At 45.9% G+C, this 18,091-nt stretch overlaps 4 protein-coding genes across 4 annotated transcripts; 3 read left to right on the forward strand and 1 right to left on the reverse strand.

Annotated features, from left to right (window-relative positions):
- Positions 1–10: 10 nt before the first annotated feature.
- On the forward strand, positions 11–3,644 carry CCR75_003299 (uncharacterized protein; the record flags this gene model as incomplete). The annotated part of the gene is given in 4 exon segments (XM_067961396.1): positions 11–1,424; positions 1,494–1,555; positions 1,621–1,742; positions 1,754–3,644. The coding sequence occupies 4 exon segments, from the start codon at positions 11–13 to the stop codon at positions 3,642–3,644; spliced, it is 3,489 nt and encodes a 1,162-aa protein (XP_067823589.1).
- Positions 3,645–7,343: 3,699 nt separating this feature from the next.
- On the forward strand, positions 7,344–9,245 carry CCR75_003298 (uncharacterized protein; the record flags this gene model as incomplete). The annotated part of the gene is made up of 1 exon (XM_067961395.1): positions 7,344–9,245. The coding sequence occupies one exon, from the start codon at positions 7,344–7,346 to the stop codon at positions 9,243–9,245; it is 1,902 nt and encodes a 633-aa protein (XP_067823229.1).
- Positions 9,246–9,445: 200 nt separating this feature from the next.
- CCR75_003297 (uncharacterized protein) lies at positions 9,446–14,018 on the forward strand (the record flags this gene model as incomplete). The annotated part of the gene is made up of 2 exons (XM_067961394.1): positions 9,446–11,782; positions 11,838–14,018. The coding sequence occupies 2 exons, from the start codon at positions 9,446–9,448 to the stop codon at positions 14,016–14,018; spliced, it is 4,518 nt and encodes a 1,505-aa protein (XP_067823230.1).
- A 146-nt stretch (positions 14,019–14,164) lies between these two features.
- Positions 14,165–14,716, reverse strand: CCR75_003296 (uncharacterized protein; the record flags this gene model as incomplete). Its single annotated transcript, XM_067961393.1, has 1 exon — positions 14,165–14,716. One exon carries the CDS (start codon positions 14,714–14,716, stop codon positions 14,165–14,167), a length of 552 nt encoding a protein of 183 aa, XP_067823231.1.
- Positions 14,717–18,091: the final 3,375 nt, after the last annotated feature.

Raw genomic sequence — 18,091 nt, forward strand, 5'->3', positions numbered from 1 at the left:
ATTGTCGGCAATGGCGTCATTGGACCATGACCATCACTCTTCCAATGGCAACCCGCCTTCTGCGGAATCCGCGTTGGAGAAGGAAGCTCCTCGCCCTAGCGAAAAAATCCGGCGCAATCGCTTGAATATGGAGAAGATGATTATGAAGAACGTGGCAGCTTCGCGCAATAGTACCAAGAACCGTGCGCAGCAGATCTTAGAGGCGCTGAAAAAGAAGCGCCAGCGGCAAGAAGATGCGTCATATACCAATGCCGACGAGTCCGACCATGGCTTAAAGCGCACAAAGACTTCGCCGCCGCACGATGAAAAGATCGTAAGAACTGCGGTCGCGGCGAGTATTCTGTCCCCAGCGCGACGCACCTCTGGACATAATTTTACGAGCCCTGCACGACGTTCAAATCCGCCTTTACCCGTAAAAAGCCCATTACCGCCAATGGTGAGCCCTGCAAGACCCCGGAGTGGAAACATGCTGCTATTATCGAGTCCAATGCGCCCACCACGAAACTCTGTGGTACCCAGTCCAGCAAAGCAACAGCGCAGTGGACCCACATCGAGTCCTCTAACACGGAGTGACTTTCTCACGAGTCCTTTGCGACACAGAGCTTCGGCATCGCCGAAGCGTCCACTAATGTTCGACGATAATGAAGCATCCACTTCAATGAGAGCCGTTGGACAGCCACCGCTGTTGGCTTCGGCATTAGACCAAGTCGAAGGGGTGTCTTCAGTGAAGACCACGAAGCCGATGAAGACTACTAAGTCCCCATTTCAATCCTTTCAAGCTAAAGTTAATCCGTTCTCGGCTACTATCGCTGAAAAGAAGAGCTGTACAAATGCTGATGGAGACGTTTTTGTCGTAAATGCGCCACGAAGTGGCTCCTTGACTCTAAAGTCGCACACGGTAAGCTCTGGCTCATTACATTCGACTGCAGCTGCATCGACAAGCTCTACCGCGTCGTTAAATGCGTCAAATGCGGATGCTAATTCTGATACAGCGGCTAATAATGTCATAATGATGATTGATGGTTCAAATCGTACCAGAACTTCATCTGTTGATCTGTCCACGACATCACCAAAGCAGGCAGTGCGCAAATTCTTTCCCTCGACACGCCCAGTCATTGCCAAACGTTCCATCTGTTTCTCAACGACAAGCGTTGCGACAGCGTTGGATGTGACTCCCGACGGCGAAATTATTGTCGTTGGATTTATGGATGGCTCTGTACGGCTATATGAAATGGATAGCAGCATTCCGAGTGACCGACATGGGTATCTATTGGGCCATCTTGATGAACAAGCTTCACAGGGATCGAGTTATGTGCACATGAGGGTGAAAATCTCCCCGGATGGTCGCTATGTATTCGCTGGCGACCGTCAACGTCGACGTGTGGTCATGAGTATTACGTTGGATCATTATCGTTCTGAAAAAGGTTTTTCATGATGAATCATGTTGTTTGTTGTTGCTAAATTCATACTGATTGCCGCTTAATTTGAGTTAGATGGCGAGGACGAGGATTTGCAGCAATTTCAGAAGCACTTTCACTCGAATGCAAAACTCCGAGTAAATGAATTTTTGTCACTTGTACTGATAAGCTCACGCTAACAATTTGTTACGTTTTGCATAAGGGATTCGCAGATGTGACGACCTATGTGCAACCAGAAGGGATGCATCCACCTAGTACAACTAAAAGGAACTGCTTACTTGTTGCTGTTTGCAAACATTACAATAACTGGACTTGTTTTATTTTGTTTGATGCAGGTCCGCGTACTACATATTAACCGGACTTGGTGTTGGAAACTTAAATCTGTGGCGATTCGTTGAACCTGAACGATACCAAGAGGAACCCACTTGGGAGTACTTGCAAACGTTTATGTCTGGAGGAAACACAGCAATGATGGCGGCATTTCTTTCATCCAGTAAATCTTCTGGTGTTCTTGCGATTGCAGTGGCTTGTCGAGATAAAAACCTTCGTGTATGGCCAATGCAATATACAAAGGCATCGTTAAATTCTAGGAAAGGAATGAATGACGACTCGGCCACTGAAACTGAAGACAAAAGGATTTTGGGAGGTTTTCATGCTGTCAGCAATCACTTTAGTATCCAGAATACTACTGATGTCGTTGCTATTCATGGTCAGTACGTATATGGAATCTCACTCATGGGCGAAGCGTATAGATTTTGCTTACCAGAGCTATCAAGCTTAAGTTCTACTTCTTGTGAGCGACTGGCTCGCCAGATGTTTGGATTGGAGAAAATTGGAGGTGGAGGAGGTAGCAGCAAGTCGCGCCGGTCAAATGTCATGCTTGAATCACTTGCTGCAAGCGATGACGGAAAGGCTCTCGTTGCTGTATCCAGCGACGGTATTTTCTATTATTCAAACAAGCTTCCTGTGGTGGATTCGAAAGAGGCAGCTGTTCTTCGTATTATTGGCAAAAATGCGTCGGAAAATACCATGTTTAAGGCACCTATGAAGGTTTATACCCCAAAAATAGTGAAGAAAGACATTAAGATGGAATCTGAAGCGATGATGGCTGTAGTGACAAACTCAAGTGGCGAAGACAGCGAGAGCGCTAGCGGCTATATTAATGTCGATCCCACCGAGGCATTTGCGGCACGATGGTTGGTGCCAAGCCGAAGTCAAGACTGCTGGGTGTGTGGAGTGCGTAATGTGAAGCATTGGGTCGGGCCACCAGAGTCGAAGGTAAAAGAGTCAAGCGATGCCTCATCAATTGCCAATTCAAATAAAAAAATGAGAAATCGACGTCAAGAGCGAATATTGAAGACAGCCAAGTTTGTTGCTGCTCCAAGTCAAATTAAAACTTGTGCACGTAATTTATGTTCATCGGTGGCTGCTAAGAGTAATATAGCAGCTCCATCAAGCGCGACAGAAGCTGTTGTTCAGAATCAGCCAAGCGTACAGCTTGATGTCAACACTAGCGCGGATAAAGGTATCAAACCTACATCGTCTGTCAAGGCTCACAGGACGAGCCAGCATTCTGGCGCATTCGAAAACGATGACGACGACAATACGGGCAGCGATGATAGTAATACTCCCTTAATTGCGTCGCTGATGGGTGAACTCGAGCATTTTAAAAAACGCAATGCTGAAATTAAGACGGAATGGCAGCGACGATTACAAGGCGAACGGCAACTTCGTCGAAAGTGGAAGCAGCGGGAAGAGGAATTTCTCGACCAGTTAAACGAGTCACTTACCAAGTTGGATGCTGCCGAAATGGAAGTAGATCAGCTTCGCGTTCTGATGCGCGATGCCGAGAAACGATTTGCTTTTGAGAAAGCGCGGAGTGAGCAGGAGAACTCTGTCAAGTCGCGGTATGAGCGGCTGTGTTTGCAGCTGAACGATAAGATGACATTGCTATCCGATCAGAAGCGATTATTGGAGCAAACAACGTGCAGCTTACTTGCCGAAGTGGACCGTAATGTCCACGCACTCAAAAATGCCGTGTGTCTCGAGAAGTCCGAATGTGTGGTATGTAAGGATCGACAAGCTGTGACAGCCGTTGTGCCTTGCGGCCACATGTGCTTTTGTGAACAGGATGCCGAAACTTATCGCCGCAACTGTACGACAGAGTATCCCACGTGTCCTATTTGTCAACAGGAAATTGTCTCGCTGCTACGAGTATATAGTTAGGTTCACAATCACTCATTGCAATTTTCAAGCTCAATTGTTCGTAAGATATATGCAAGTATTCTATTTTATAGGTTATCCATTACTAGGTTACAGTATCGTTTGTATTACGTTGAAATACCAGTAACCTCGCTTAGAGTGAATTGGGTTCACTTCGCTTATTGAACCGTTTATGTATTTCATTTCACATTATGGATAAAAATACCCTTTTTAATAAAAGATCATTAATGTCCCATTTAGTGTGGGTTATACGCGCTCTGTCTTGCTCTTTGTCGAGCGGGTTCGTCGTAATGTTGGACTCAGGGTCCTGTGTCCTGCGCAACGCAGTTAAGATATCGGCAGCACCACGTTCTAGGAACAGATTCGGGGCCCGCCGACGCTCATCCTCGTGAGGAGGCGTGTAATAGCGACGCTTTTAGCTCATCACCCGATGGAGTGTGACTTTCATAGTCCACCATCCCCTCATCGTCGAGGAAGATGCTTAGAGTCTGTGACTCACGCTTAGTTGTCTTGGAACAAAAGAAAGCAAACCACAACCAAACGGTAAGCTGTTTATGTTCCAATCCCAAGGAGGAAATGAAGTGAATGTTATCACTCGGTGTCAACCGTCTGATGGGGGAGGGGTAATGAGGGACACATCGGTTGGTGAACCGTTGTTGTGTACATTTACTTTATAGAAAAATATCTTTTTATCCTATTTTCAAACAGTTAATTGATAAAACCGATTTTAGCATGGGTAACAAATGGGTCGCCGCCAGATCAGACTTTTCTCATGCGATTATGGACCATAGCAACTCGACAGGGTAAACGAACCCTAAAGACTATGTCCAGGAGTTGAGAACTCTTACTGCATCTATGCATCAAGACAAGGTGCAAGAAGCAGCAGCAATCTTTATGGGGGTCTCAATGAGGGCGTTGCCCGGCCAAAATTATTCCGATCCCTTCCTGCTACTTGCAAGAGGCCGTTACGATAGCGCTACGCGCTGAGTTCGACTTTGAGTCTGCTCGTGTTAGCACGCCTGTTTATCGTACAAGCTCTTCGAGCACATGGGTCCCGTCTAATAGACCGAGACCCATGGATCTAAGCCTCGTTGAGGAAGGAGAAGAAGCACTTCAAGCTGCAGAACAGCATATAAACATCCGTAAAATTTATATGTGCGGAAGCACGAAGCATTTACGTCCGGCCTGTCCGGCTTATATTTCCCCTCGAAATAGTATTCTGCGTAAAATGGAAGCCATCGAGCCATTTTCTGTGATACATGGGGCGACTTAGTCACAGTGAGTAACGACACGTGAACTGTATATATCACCAAAAGCTGAGAGTGAAGCAGATGAACTCTGAAATTGACAAGAACACTTTTCATTGTAAGTAACTCTTTGTCGTGAACTGGGTAGTCCTTTTCCGCAGTTTAAACTGTCTAGACTCGAACGCAATTACACGTTCGCGCCCTTGATTATTTATTTGTAACAGAGCACTACCGATAACAAATTCGATGCGTCATAAACGACGCTTAAGGACCAATTTGGATTTGGAAGAGCCAGAATTGGGGCATGGATATGTCTATCCGTAACTACTTGAAAAGCATTATGCTCTGTGCTAGTCCAGCACAAACCCGTATCCTTTTTAAGGATATTAAATAATGGCCTAGCCAGCCATATCGGCATAATTTTCGCTATATTTGTGTAAATTATTGACGAGACCCAACCACTTACTCAAAAAAATTTGGACCAACGGTTATGAACGCCGACAGCGAGCGCATCTCTTGCACATACTCTTGCAGAGATCGCTTCGCCTGTCGCGCTCCAAAGAAGCGCGCCTGAAGCAACACCTCCTTGTTCGGCGGCTGGTACATGGCGCGGATCTTTTCCTTAAAAATCGCCCATGTAGCGAACGCCTTTCTGTCCGCCATAAGCGCCGAGTAAGCCCACTCTGAGGCCTTACCGCGCAGATGCGACATAGCGTACGACACCATCCGGCTGTCGTCCTCGATGAGCTGGGCGACACCGCATTGCTCCACGGCTAAAGCCAGTGGACAATCGTGTGCGCCGCAGTTCCATCGAACTTGGGCGGGTCCATCCGAATGGGCCTCGGGTGATGTGGCCGGGCAGAGAGCATCTCAACAGTCGTGTTGAGAGCCTCGCTCCGAGCCTGCTCATGCCTCAGCTCATCCTGAGTCTGAGTGACGGACTCCGCGCAGCATGGCCCTGAACCTCGGACGCGGAGCTCCGCTGTCCGAGCACGAATGCCTTAAACTGCTCCAACTGAGCAACATGTTTCTCAGGAGGACTACCCAGGAGCCTGTCAGGCTTGTATACCAAGTCCTTGCGCCATAAGCCCTGCCACCTCCCGATGATGTTCGGAGAGGTGGGGGAATCGAGCCCAATCAATATTGAGGCTTATCTTCATGTACAAACGCACAGATGCGGGTCGTGGGAAGGATTTCAAGTGTTACCAAGTGTAGGCGGGTATGTCGTAATGCGGCCACGCTCTACTTAGACACACACCCTAGCACAGCGAGGAAGCGGTTTAACCTGCTTCTCTTGCGTGCAGTGCGGTAGTTGTGGTGGGCGCCTTAGCGACCTCACCCAGCGCACTAAGTACTCTGGTAAAGTGTTATCACGGGAGCGGTGACCCGTCTCCTCGTGCACACCTACCAAGTAGGAAGTAGTTTTCAGACTGATTTATATTTTATCCTATAAAATATAGATACCTATTTTTCCCAACCAAAAATGTCATCTCTGTAGATAACACTATTATGTATTGCGAGCGTATCTTTCTAGATCCCTCGCGTAACGGATGACGCTAGGCGTCATCCCTCCTAATGTGAATGCACCTATGTGCATCACATACACAAGGGTTGGTCACAAATGTGAACCACACCCGAGTGCTGGGTCTAATTACTTTTTTAATTGACCACCCCCTTAAGTACACCAAGTGTACTCAACGGGGACTATTTAACATTATGGCAACTTAAGCCCGTTACAACAAGCTTGATACCAGTGTAGGCAAGGTGATTCACGTACGCGGCACTCAGAGTAAGATACTAAGCTGCTAAGTGTGGCTTAGCAACAAGAGAGAAGATTGAGTTTCTGAGCGTGGCTTGGTAATAAGGAGACAACTAACAAGAAAGGCTTAGTATAACTAACGCTTAAAATTGCTATTGATATATTTAGATGATGCCTTCTTATGGTTCTGGCTTCAAATAGAAACATGCAAATATGTATAGCAGTTCATGCTCACCACCCATCTCGCGCGTCTGTCAGCGATGGTGAGGATGACATAATGGTCTATATCAACCAATTAACAGAATTGTCACGTTGCTGCTATGTGTGGTAATATTGACAATACAATCTACCAAGAATATATACTTTAATATTCCTATTATTGGTAATAATTTTGTAATAGGCTCACATGTCGACAGGTAGCAAATATGCAATAAGGTCGTACCATCTTGTTCATCTTTCTCTTAAAACCCAGTCATTAGAATTCTAAATATAGAGCGAAAATGCCAAAATCATTTTGGTTTATTAGTTTAAACAGACAAGGATGGCTCTAAATTCAAACGAAATTGTAAGACTAAATTAAAATACTCCATATTGATGTTTGTCACGTAAAGTTATGATGCACAATCGTAGCCACTCACCCGGCGTCACCACTCTTTATTTACACCTGATTACAAGAAAGCGTAACCGATTAAAAGAATGGGTGACTACGGCCAATATGATGTCCCGAAAGCCGACGAAATGATCAATTTCAAGGTCGGTCAGCCCGCGCCTGCCATGCTGCCACTGGACAAGATCCGTGAAGCTGCCGCGCTCAAATTTGCCGAGACGGATCCCATGTTTTTACAATATGGAGTCATCAAGGGTTACCCGAAATTTCGTGCGACACTTGCCGAGTTTTTAACTAAAGGCTACCAGCACGAAGTCGACCCAGAAAAGCTCTTTGTCACTAATGGCGTCACGGGGGGCCTTGCACTTATTTGCTCCTTGTTTCTGCAAGCAGGGGATCTTGTTTTTATGGAAGAACCGTCGTATTTCCTCGCATTAAGTATAATGAAGGATTTTAAGATAAATGTCCGGCAAATTCGTATGGACGAAGACGGTCTGGACATTGACGAACTCGAGCGTCTTTTGCAGCGTGGTATTGTACCAAAAATGCTGTACACTATTCCTACATGTCACAATCCCACGGGTCGTACACTTTCGACTGTAAAACGTCAACGTCTTGTCGAACTTAGCGTACAGTACAAGTTTCTAATTGTGGCCGACGAAGTGTACCAACTTTTGTCATTTCCACATGTCACCCCTCCTCCGCCAATGTTTACATTCGATACACATGACACGGTTCTTGCTCTTGGGAGTTTCTCCAAGATCCTTGCCCCGGCCCTTCGATTGGGATGGATTCAAGGTTCGCATACGCTTTTGCGCAAGATCGAAGGCTGTGGCCAATTGGACTCTAGCGGCGGCATTAGTCCTGTCATTTCTGGGATCGTACATGCCGCGATTGCGTCGGGATTGCAGCAAGAGCATCTGGATACGACCATTAAAACGCTATGGGGTCGAGCAGATGCCTTGATGAAAGAATTAAAGGTGTGTTTGCCTGCTGGTGTGACCTTTGAAGTCCCCGATGGTGGCTACTTTGTTCTCGTCCGATTGCCAGATGGCATGAATGCCAATGATCTGTTGCCTATTGCCCAGAAACACAAGGTTATGTTTCTTCCTGGCGCTTCATTTAGCCGTAACATGAAAAATTATTTGCGTCTGAGTTTTTCCTGGTACGATTTGCCAGACATGCAACTCGGTGCTCGTCGATTGGCTGACGCCATTCGCGAGTATCAGAATGTACTGGCAACTGATTCCAGCAACAAGGGTGAAAACTGTACGAATGAAGGTCAGGGGGTACGAATTGCCGTACATGGATACACTGGACGATTGGGCTCGCTTATTGTCTCCGAATTGAACCACTGTACGGACACAAGTGTCCAGTATGCAGGTCCTATTGTCGCGCGAGGTGAAACCGTCCAAGTTCCGGACCTCAATAAAGTTGACGTTATTATCGACGTCACACTTCCCGCTGGTACTAAAAATCTGATTCAGTATTTGCTTCAGGAGAAAGAAATTGGCAAAATTAGCCAGCTTCCTGCACTAATTATAGGCACTACGGGAGCCTTGCCTTCGGAAGAATTGGAAGCGTATTCCAAGCATGCGCCTGTGGTCTTGCGCTCGAATTTTTCCGTTGGGGTCCCTTTGGTATCAGAGCTTATTAAAAACGTGGCTTTTAAGCTTCCTAGTGAAGGCTGGAACGTGGAGGTGACGGAAATTCATCATACAAAGAAATTAGATGCACCCAGTGGTACTGCCAAGACGTTAGTGAAGTCGCTGGCATCGACTGGCGCGCCATGTTTGGGCGAGAATGGGCAAGCTCCCACGCATTCGTTGCGTCTTGGGGACGAGGTAGGGCAACATACGGTGCTTTTTGCCGGTCCTGGAGAACGGATTGAAATTGTGCACCAGGCCACACGCCGCGAAGTATTTGCTATTGGGGCAGTGCGGATTGCAACTCGTGCTCCTTCACTGCCACGGGGGCTACACTCGGACTAAGCGATCAGAAGCTCCCTTCTGGTCACTGCATAAAATCGAAAGTTGCGCAACATTAGCATAACAGTTAAATAAAACTTCAAAACTTGTGCTGCATTCATTTATACAATGCTTTTGTTTTTTTAAACATAATAGATCCATCGCAAGAAAATTGATTGGTCAAAATAATTTTTGCTAGTACATGACGATCCTGGAAGAACGCAATGACCAATAATGAACCAAGCGAGCACCTCTGTGATCGTCACAGTGAGGCCTTACACCTTGCTGCGTTGACAAAATCTCTCGATGATGGCCACGTGGATATGGCCGCGCATTGGCTGGAGCTTCTAGTGCTCTCGCGAACCGTCAATCCATCAAATCAACCTGAAAAGTCTCAAACGAGCTCAAGACATCGACGATTAAAAACTCTTGCGAACGTTGTCGCACAAATGCTTGACGACTGTGATAAATACAAGCACGACAATCAATTCGTTTTAACTCCTGGAATAGCCGACCGAACGGCCACGACAAGCTTCGAATTGTCCTACGCCCAGCTCCAAATGTTTGCATTGCAACAGCTGCAGCCATCTAGTACTGCGTACAACGTAGTACGAGCTTTATACTTCCCGACCACACCATTTAACAAAGTCATTTTAAAGAGCACAATCAATGCACTCGTTGCAAAGCACGAGATCTTACGGACGTGCTTTGCTGTCAATACAGACGGACAACCAAGACAGTTTGTACACCCGTTATCGCACTTTCAAGGTCCATTTAAAGTCTTTCACATCGTGCCAACAAACGACTTATATCCACACGTCAATACAAACGATGCGAATTTGACCGCATTGGTAGCAAAAGTCATCGATTTGCCATTCAATTTAGCACAAGAGGCTCCAATTCGGGTGTACGCATTTACAGCTTTCACTCCGTCCTCCACAACGCCGTGGATTCTAGCCGTCGTGCTCCATCATATTGCAACCGACGCGGCCTCGAGTGAGCTCTTATGGGAGGAATTTGATACGTTTTACACGCACTTCCAACGCCAGCAAGACACTAGCGCATGTATTCCATCATTTCTCAAACAGCTCGAGACGGAGAGCTCAAGTTTGACTCATGTGACGTACCGTGACTTTGCTGTCTATGAGCGTACACGAATGCGATCTGGCGTTGCTGCGCCATACTTGCAATATTGGACACAGCATCTTACGATTCCTCACGTGCCTCCATTACTTGAGCTTCCTTTTGACATGCCACGAGTCAGTAAAGCGCTCAATGAATTTCAATTACTTGGCTCCACGACACCTGGTGATATTGTACGTTTTGAATCCTCAAGTAAGCTGCAAGAAGCTTTTACAAAGTTCTGTCATAACCACAATGCCAGTGTGTTTATGGGTCTTCTTGCCGTGTTTTATCTCCTCATCGAGCGCTTATCAGGGCAACTCGATTTTGTCATTGGCGTTCCAACTTCAGGACGAAAAGATCCGATGCTTCAAGAGGTTATGGGTTACTTTGTCAATACGCTCCCGTTACGACTTGGAAGGGAATCAATTGATTGCATGGATTTCCAGGAGTTTCTTACTTATGTACGGACGATTGTTTTAGCCGCGTATCATCATAGTGAGATGCCATTTTATAAAGTCTTAGAGCATTTGCGTGCATCTCGTGACTCGGAACGATGGCAGCAGCCACTGTATCAAGTCATGTTTTCGTGGGAACAAAGCTGGACTCAAAAGAGTCCACAAAACAGTATTGAGTTGGCAATTCCATCGCATTCCGCGAAATTTGACCTCATGTTATCGATGCGCTATCGTCTTGTGAAAGAAAAGTCGAACGAACGCGTGTTTGAAGGCTCTTTTGAATATTCAACAGCACGATTTACACGCGAATCCGTGCATCGATTTGTAAGCTACTATTTGCATTTGTTAGAACAAGTTTTAGATGTTCCGACTGCTTCTGTTCGGTCTCCGTTTATTTCGATGCTTCCACGTTTCGAACAGCATAACCTTGTAATGTGGGGTACACCACCAACTTTGTCCATACATAACAATGACTCCTTTTTGGACGAGTGTTTGTATGAACAAGTAGAGAAAACGCCCGAGAACATTGCACTTTATGTTGAAAACACGCAGTGGACATACAAGGACGTGTGGGATGCCAGTAGTCGTGTAAGAAACGCGTTGTGTCGACTGAATCTTGAAAGCAGTCCCGCGGACCTTCATATTGGCTTGTTGCTCGATCGAGGAGTGGAAAATGTTGCTGCAATGATTGGATCTTTACGAATTAACGCAGCATTTGTACCTCTGGATCCCGGTTTTCCATGCGAACGGCTGCGCTACATGGTTCAGGACAGTACCCTACACGTGATAATAACCCAACGAAAATTTGCCGAGCTGGCGTTAAATGTATCGAGCTCGTCCATGGATCACGACAAGATACAGTCACCCTTTGTATTGTACTACGAAGACCTGAATCTTATCCCAGCCATGGCGCCTCAGACGATGAAGCGGCTCCAACGGAATTCGAAAAGTGTAACCGCCTACATTCTCTACACCTCTGGGGTACGTCTTGTCATGAATGATGGTCGATTGTGTTCTAAAATAAGGTTTTATGTAGTCCACAGGTCACCCGAAAGGGGTTATGGTATCTCATGCTGCTATATTGACGACATTATGGTGGACTGTACGCAAGTACTCGGTCTCACCAAGCGACGTGTTTCTCCAAAGCACGTCCGCGACCTTGGATGGATCGTTGTCGCAACTTTTGACGCCTTTGCTTGTTGGTGGAAGTGTGCGAATTACGCGACAGAATGGGTTACACGATTTGCACTACATGCAAACAACATTACTTGGAGTTCCTTCGATTACGTGGTGTGTCTTTGTACCTTCGTACTTTGCTTTACTTATCGATATGTTAAATGACCAAGGCAAGTCGTTTCCAAATTCAATTAAGTACGTTATCCTCGCAGGCGAAGCTTTTCCGATGGAACTCGCACGTCAATTTTATTTAAAGCACCCCAGTACGACGACGTGTCTTGTAAATGAATACGGTCCAACAGAGGCATCCATTACGTCGACAGCGTTCCTGATGCCTCGAGAATTCGTGACGTCGAAAAGCACCTATTTTTTGGAGACACTTAATAGTGTACCCATTGGCAAACCAATCGATCATCATCCTGTGCTTGTATTAGACTCTCAAAGAAGGCTGGTTCCGATTAACGTACCGGGTGAACTCTACATTGGTGGCCTTGGTATTGCGCGTGGCTATTGGAATCGTCCGGAGTTGACTCGTCAGTCGTTTATACTGCACGACGAGCTCACAGATGGAGTCAATTTGGTGGAATACCGAGGACAGCGATGGTATAAAACAGGCGATTTGGTAAAATGGGTACCGAGTGGAGATTTAGTTTTCCTTGGACGCACGGATGCACAGGTAAAACATCACGGAATGCGTATTGAGCTGGAAGAAATACGCAACGTCTTGTTGCGGCATTCGAATGTGAAAGCTGCTGAAGTTCTTTCAATTCCTGAACTCGGGCCAGCTCTTGCGGCATTTGTTATGCCAATTCATAGTATTATGCAAGAAGAAAGTACCATGCTTGATTGTAGTGACAACGTCCTGCGCAAATTTTTACAGACGCATTTGCCAATCCATATGGTACCTCAATATATTCATTTTGTTAGTAAATGGCCTCGAACACCGAATGGAAAGATTGACCTCCGAGTGCTTGCATCGATGGCAATCTCATTAAAAAACGAGACATCTAAGCCGAAAGAATTGCAAACGAATGAACCCACAATTACTGTTCAATTCGCAATTGATATTTTACGACAGGTATGGGTACAAGCTCTTAAGCTTGAGCCACTACATGAAGACATGGTCTCGAATCAGTTCGAAGCGAATTTCATGTCGAAATCGTTTTTTGAATTAGGCGGTGATTCATTGGCAGCCATTCGTGCGATTGCATTAGCACAATCACGAGGCGTGTTACTATCTCTCGAGCAATTTTTTGGCACGTCGTCGCTTATTGAAATGGCTCAACAAGCAGCAACCGCTATGGTCGACTTACGCAACGTAACGTCCCAGACGCTCGTACCACTCAATTACGAAACAAAAGCAACGCGTGTTCTTTTCCTTTTTCATGATGCCGACGGTACTGTTTGGAAATTGTATGAATTAGCACGACAATTGCCGTTTCAGGTGATTGGTGTCCAAGCCGCTCAGTTGCATGTTTCGAGTCTTGAAGAACTCGCTGCCATTTATTGGAAAGAGATTAATGCGTATCAATTAGAAGGACCGTATGCTCTTGGTGGGTTTTCTTTTGGCTGTCGTGTAGCCCACGAGGTGGCACGCTGTATTGTCCGGGACGGACATCAAGTATTGCCACTTATTCTATTAGATGGGTTGCCTTTCGAGATACTAGATACTACCGAAACCGAACGAGAAATGGCACAACTTCAGGTTGAACAATACGCACGCGAAGCCTTTCAAGACACGTTGTTACAACCATTAGGGGAGAATTATCGTCACTTTTGTGCCATGGAAGCAAGGTATCGACCTTACAAAGCAACAGAAAAACTGGAAGGGAAAGGTGGATCAATGTTGCCACTGTGGCTTCAAGGTGATTTGTACATGACCCAGCAATGGAGTGCAAAACTTTCGCCGTATGAAGCTGTTGGGATTCACATAACAAAAATCGCAACTTTTCCAGATTGCTCGCACTTAACGATGCTTCGGTACCCAACTGTCAAATTGATTGCGCAAGCGATCAGACAACGACTTAGTAATTGCGCGTAATGCAATTTTTGTTTGTCAATTCTTATATTTGTTTGTTTACTTAAACAGTTTTTAAAAAAAGACAAGCTCTGAAGTTATGCAATGTCTTTAAAGAAGATTTAATCATTTTTCTTCTACCTGAGAAGGCTAATTGTGTAATTTTTTCCCTAGGCCACTTCGGTATCCTCCCGATTGAGATATTGAAGCATCGAGTCTTCGTAAACCTTAACGTCTTTGAACCCACTTATCTGTTCTAGTGCAAAGGCCAAGTGAGCAGCTCGGATTCCACGCTGACAGTACGTAATCACGGGCTTGTCCTTGTCGAGGTGGCAACTGTCACAAAAAACTTTGTCGAGTACTTCTTTTTTGTAAAATTTTCCATTTTGAAGAATATTCATGCTATTCGACCAATCAAAATTTATAGCGCCAGGCACGTGCCCACTCCGAGAATTGCCATCGGCGACCCGGCCATTAAACTCATCAGGAGACCTTGCGTCCACAAATTGGGTCAGAGGGTCAGCAATACCTTTTTGTACGGCCTCAAAGCCCACAAGCTTGTGTAGGTTCTTCACCTGCGTCCACGGTGTTGCCTGTCGTTCTCTGTCCTTACTATTTCCGGTTTCTACCGCATTTCCATCAGCTTGCCACTGCTTCAAACCCCCATCTAGCACCTTCAGTTGCTCGAGTGGGTAGCCATAATGACGAAACACCCACCACATGCGCGTCGATTTGAGACTCAATTCGTCGTCATAGAATACAAGTGTGATATCGTTTGAAATACGCAGCTTTTTGACAGCATCTACAAATATTCGAGAGCTTACGACGCCAGTGGACGCGGGAGTCGGATCCTTTAGAAGCGACGTGGCCAACGGAAGTGGAATTGCGTCCGGAATGTGACCGCAATGGTACAACGAGGGGTGATTACAGTCAAAAATAAGCAGAGCTGGGTTGTCCGAGATTTGTGCGCTGCGCACCCATTTCGAGTCAACAAGGGCAGAGAGACGCCGGCCCGAGGATGAAGCCCCGAGCAGTAGCAGATCACATTTTCGTGCAAACATGCAAAAAGAATATGGTGCCAACCTTGACAGTATTATTTTTAGTGAGACATTATCCCCACCGGAGTTCAGGGGTTCCTTTAATTTTATAGTATGGATACTGGAAAGTCGACCACACGGTCACAAACATAACATATAAAATTGTAGCAGAATTTGAAAATTTTATTTTCTTAGCGAGGTTAAAAGATCTGAGCCTATACCTATTATATAAACTTATTTTGCCATGCCTCTTGCTCCTTCAGTCGAAAACTGTCAATTGCAACAGCAAAAGAAGCTCTTGAAGCTCACGCATGAAGAGCGTGCTAGTCGGCTGCAAACACAACGGAGTATACCGATATGAGGGCCGTGGTGCAAGGTCTGCACAGAAATTTAGGAAAATGGATTGCATCTTCAGAGTAAAGGTAGCGCGGGATTGTGCAGGCATTCGACAAGTTACCGAGTAGATACTTGGAGCTTGAAAATCGTAGAGCCAGGAATTAATCACGAATCCGCCGACGTAGCAGCATATCGTCGAGTAAGGAACAAAGTACTCAGCCAAATTTTGCCTCTGATTGCGCAACAAGACCTCGCAGGTGTTGCACAGCGGAACATTTTGCGCGCATTGCAAATAGCCAACCAAGAAACTGCTGGTCATTATCTTATCGCTTCGGAGGTCACATAACACTTCCTTCTCCTACAAAATCTATCACAGATTTTTGAAGGCAGCTAATATGACTGGACGTTGTTGGAAGCCAGAATGTTCAAACACAAAGTAACAAGGTTTTCCGCACGAAGTACTTAGGTATTAGCCATTTTGTAAATTGGTCGGGGTAACTTCCTTTTTGCAAACATATCTCACTTTCAAACGTGATTTCTACTCGACTCTCTATTGATAGTAGCTAGGATCAGATTATCATGACTTCTGAACCTTTTTGAAAGTTGTTACCAAAGAGATAAAAGCACACTCTAAATGTTGCTGTGTCAAATTTGATGTGATTCTTACGGATTCGCGAAACAATTACGCTGTATGGATAGGCATATCTTGCCCTATTGAATGAAGATGCAAGATAAATATTTATTTCTGATCAAATTGAAAAAAATTGGTCGGCATACAATCGATAATATTTCCTACAAAATGATCACACCAAGAATTATAATATTAGGGACTTGCTTTATTCATACCCTTATCCTTACATTCACACCCTTTGTATTTTGTAATGAAGTGCGAGGGAGACGGGTCACGTGATAGGGGCTATTAATAGCGTAGGACAGGCCGGAGGCACAGCATGGTTTGGGGTTACTTCACGGATATTGTGCAGCCGCAGACGCTTAAAGCTGCCGACATCTCATCAATCGTCATAAAAGAGTGAGTCTAAACAAGTGCTTTAAGACGTTCGTGACGAAACTTAAAGCACTTGTTTCGACTCACGTCATGAACAAGCTCGAGACTTCGGAGCGACCGGTTTGATTCGTGTCCAACAAAATTGGCGTCCATGCGGCGCAACGCATTTAAGGCCGTCTCTGCGTCATCTAATGGTCAGCGATCCAACGAGAGTTTTGCTTACCTTCGCTACCGCGGTCGGAGAAGGAGAAGTTTCAGCTCCATGCCGCCATGCACTACTACGCCACAGGGTCGTCATTTCAAGCGCATTAAGTATGCTCATCTTCAAGAAGCTATTCGTGTGCTGCACCCGGACGAGAACATTTATCACGATTCGCAAGAAGCTCGCAGGTGAATTGCTAAACAAGTGCTACGATCAGCTGAAGGCAAACGTCGATATTCACATGAAAGGTGCTCATTTATGTCTGGTAACGGATGGCTAATGAAATTACAAGAACGGCTCTTTTTTAGCAACTACATTGCCATATCTCATACACTGTGCTTTTCCTTCGAGTCAGTATCTACCAGACAGCAAGGTCACAGCACCGTTTGGATCGCGCAGGACATCATGCGCGTATTCGATCACTATGCGCTGTCAAAGTTCTGTGAGGCGGTGACAGACAATAATTCGGCCAATTAGAATGCCTGGCAACAGCTTAGCAAGGTGATCTTATCATGTACTTTAAGAGCTGCTGTTCTCTTGACTGCATCTTTTTGTGAAATATTTGCTCTCCACGTCGAGAACCAGGAAGACCACGACAATGGGGCGACGTTTCCTGCAGTGAATTCATTTGTTGGTATGCTCATCTGTATTTCCGCGTGCAAGGATCTGGTAAAGTTTTTTCACAATCATCATATCGTGAAGGCACGCCTGCATGAGGTGCAGAAGGCTGAATCCTTATGTTCCCTCGTTCGACACACGCCCGCTCGTTGGGGGGGATTTAAGTCATGTGTGCGTCGGTGCTTGCATCACAGCGCCTGATCCACAGCATCGTTAGTGCTCGCGAGTTTGTCGTTGGGGCAGCTGCTCAGAAGTCTTAGCGACAGAAGATCAAGGACCTCGTCATAAGCAATGACTTCGTCGTGAAGATGAACAATCCCATTGCCATTCTTGAGCCTATCGACGCGTATTGTCAAGTAACGTATTGTGAAGTACTAGTCTGACAGTGTTTGAATTTCAAAAGTTCTGCCGAATTTTCATACCCTCCTGGGCATGTTCGCTGCTGTCCATGAACGAGCAGTCATCACCCAGCTGGAGCTTAAGTATTTGATGAAGCTCGCGGCTTCCCGCTTCCAATTTATGCATGGCGAAGCGCACAGTCTGTCCTATCTCCTCGACCCTCGTCTTCTTGGTGATGGTTTGCAACCACCCAATTTCCGTGAACTCGAAGGCAAGCCTTGCAACACAACCATTGATGACACCACGCCCATTAACGGAACGAGGCGGACGTCGTTGTACACCAAATTGACTGACTTCCTCCTCTCAGTGCGGCCTGAGAAGGCTACGAGCTCATCCCGATACTCGGTGCTTACGAAGAAGGCGAAGACGCCTTTGCAATATTGGCCGACGGATGGTGTTTAATGGCCAAATCTGCGCCTGTAGTACTCAAGCCGTTCTCGATGGCAACATCCAGCACTGCATCAGAACGCAACTTCTCCACAATGGCGTTCATCCATTC

The sequence above is a fragment of the Bremia lactucae genome, linkage group LG17 (assembly GCF_004359215.1).
Source record: "Bremia lactucae strain SF5 linkage group LG17, whole genome shotgun sequence".
Classification (NCBI taxonomy): domain Eukaryota; phylum Oomycota; class Peronosporomycetes; order Peronosporales; family Peronosporaceae; genus Bremia; species Bremia lactucae.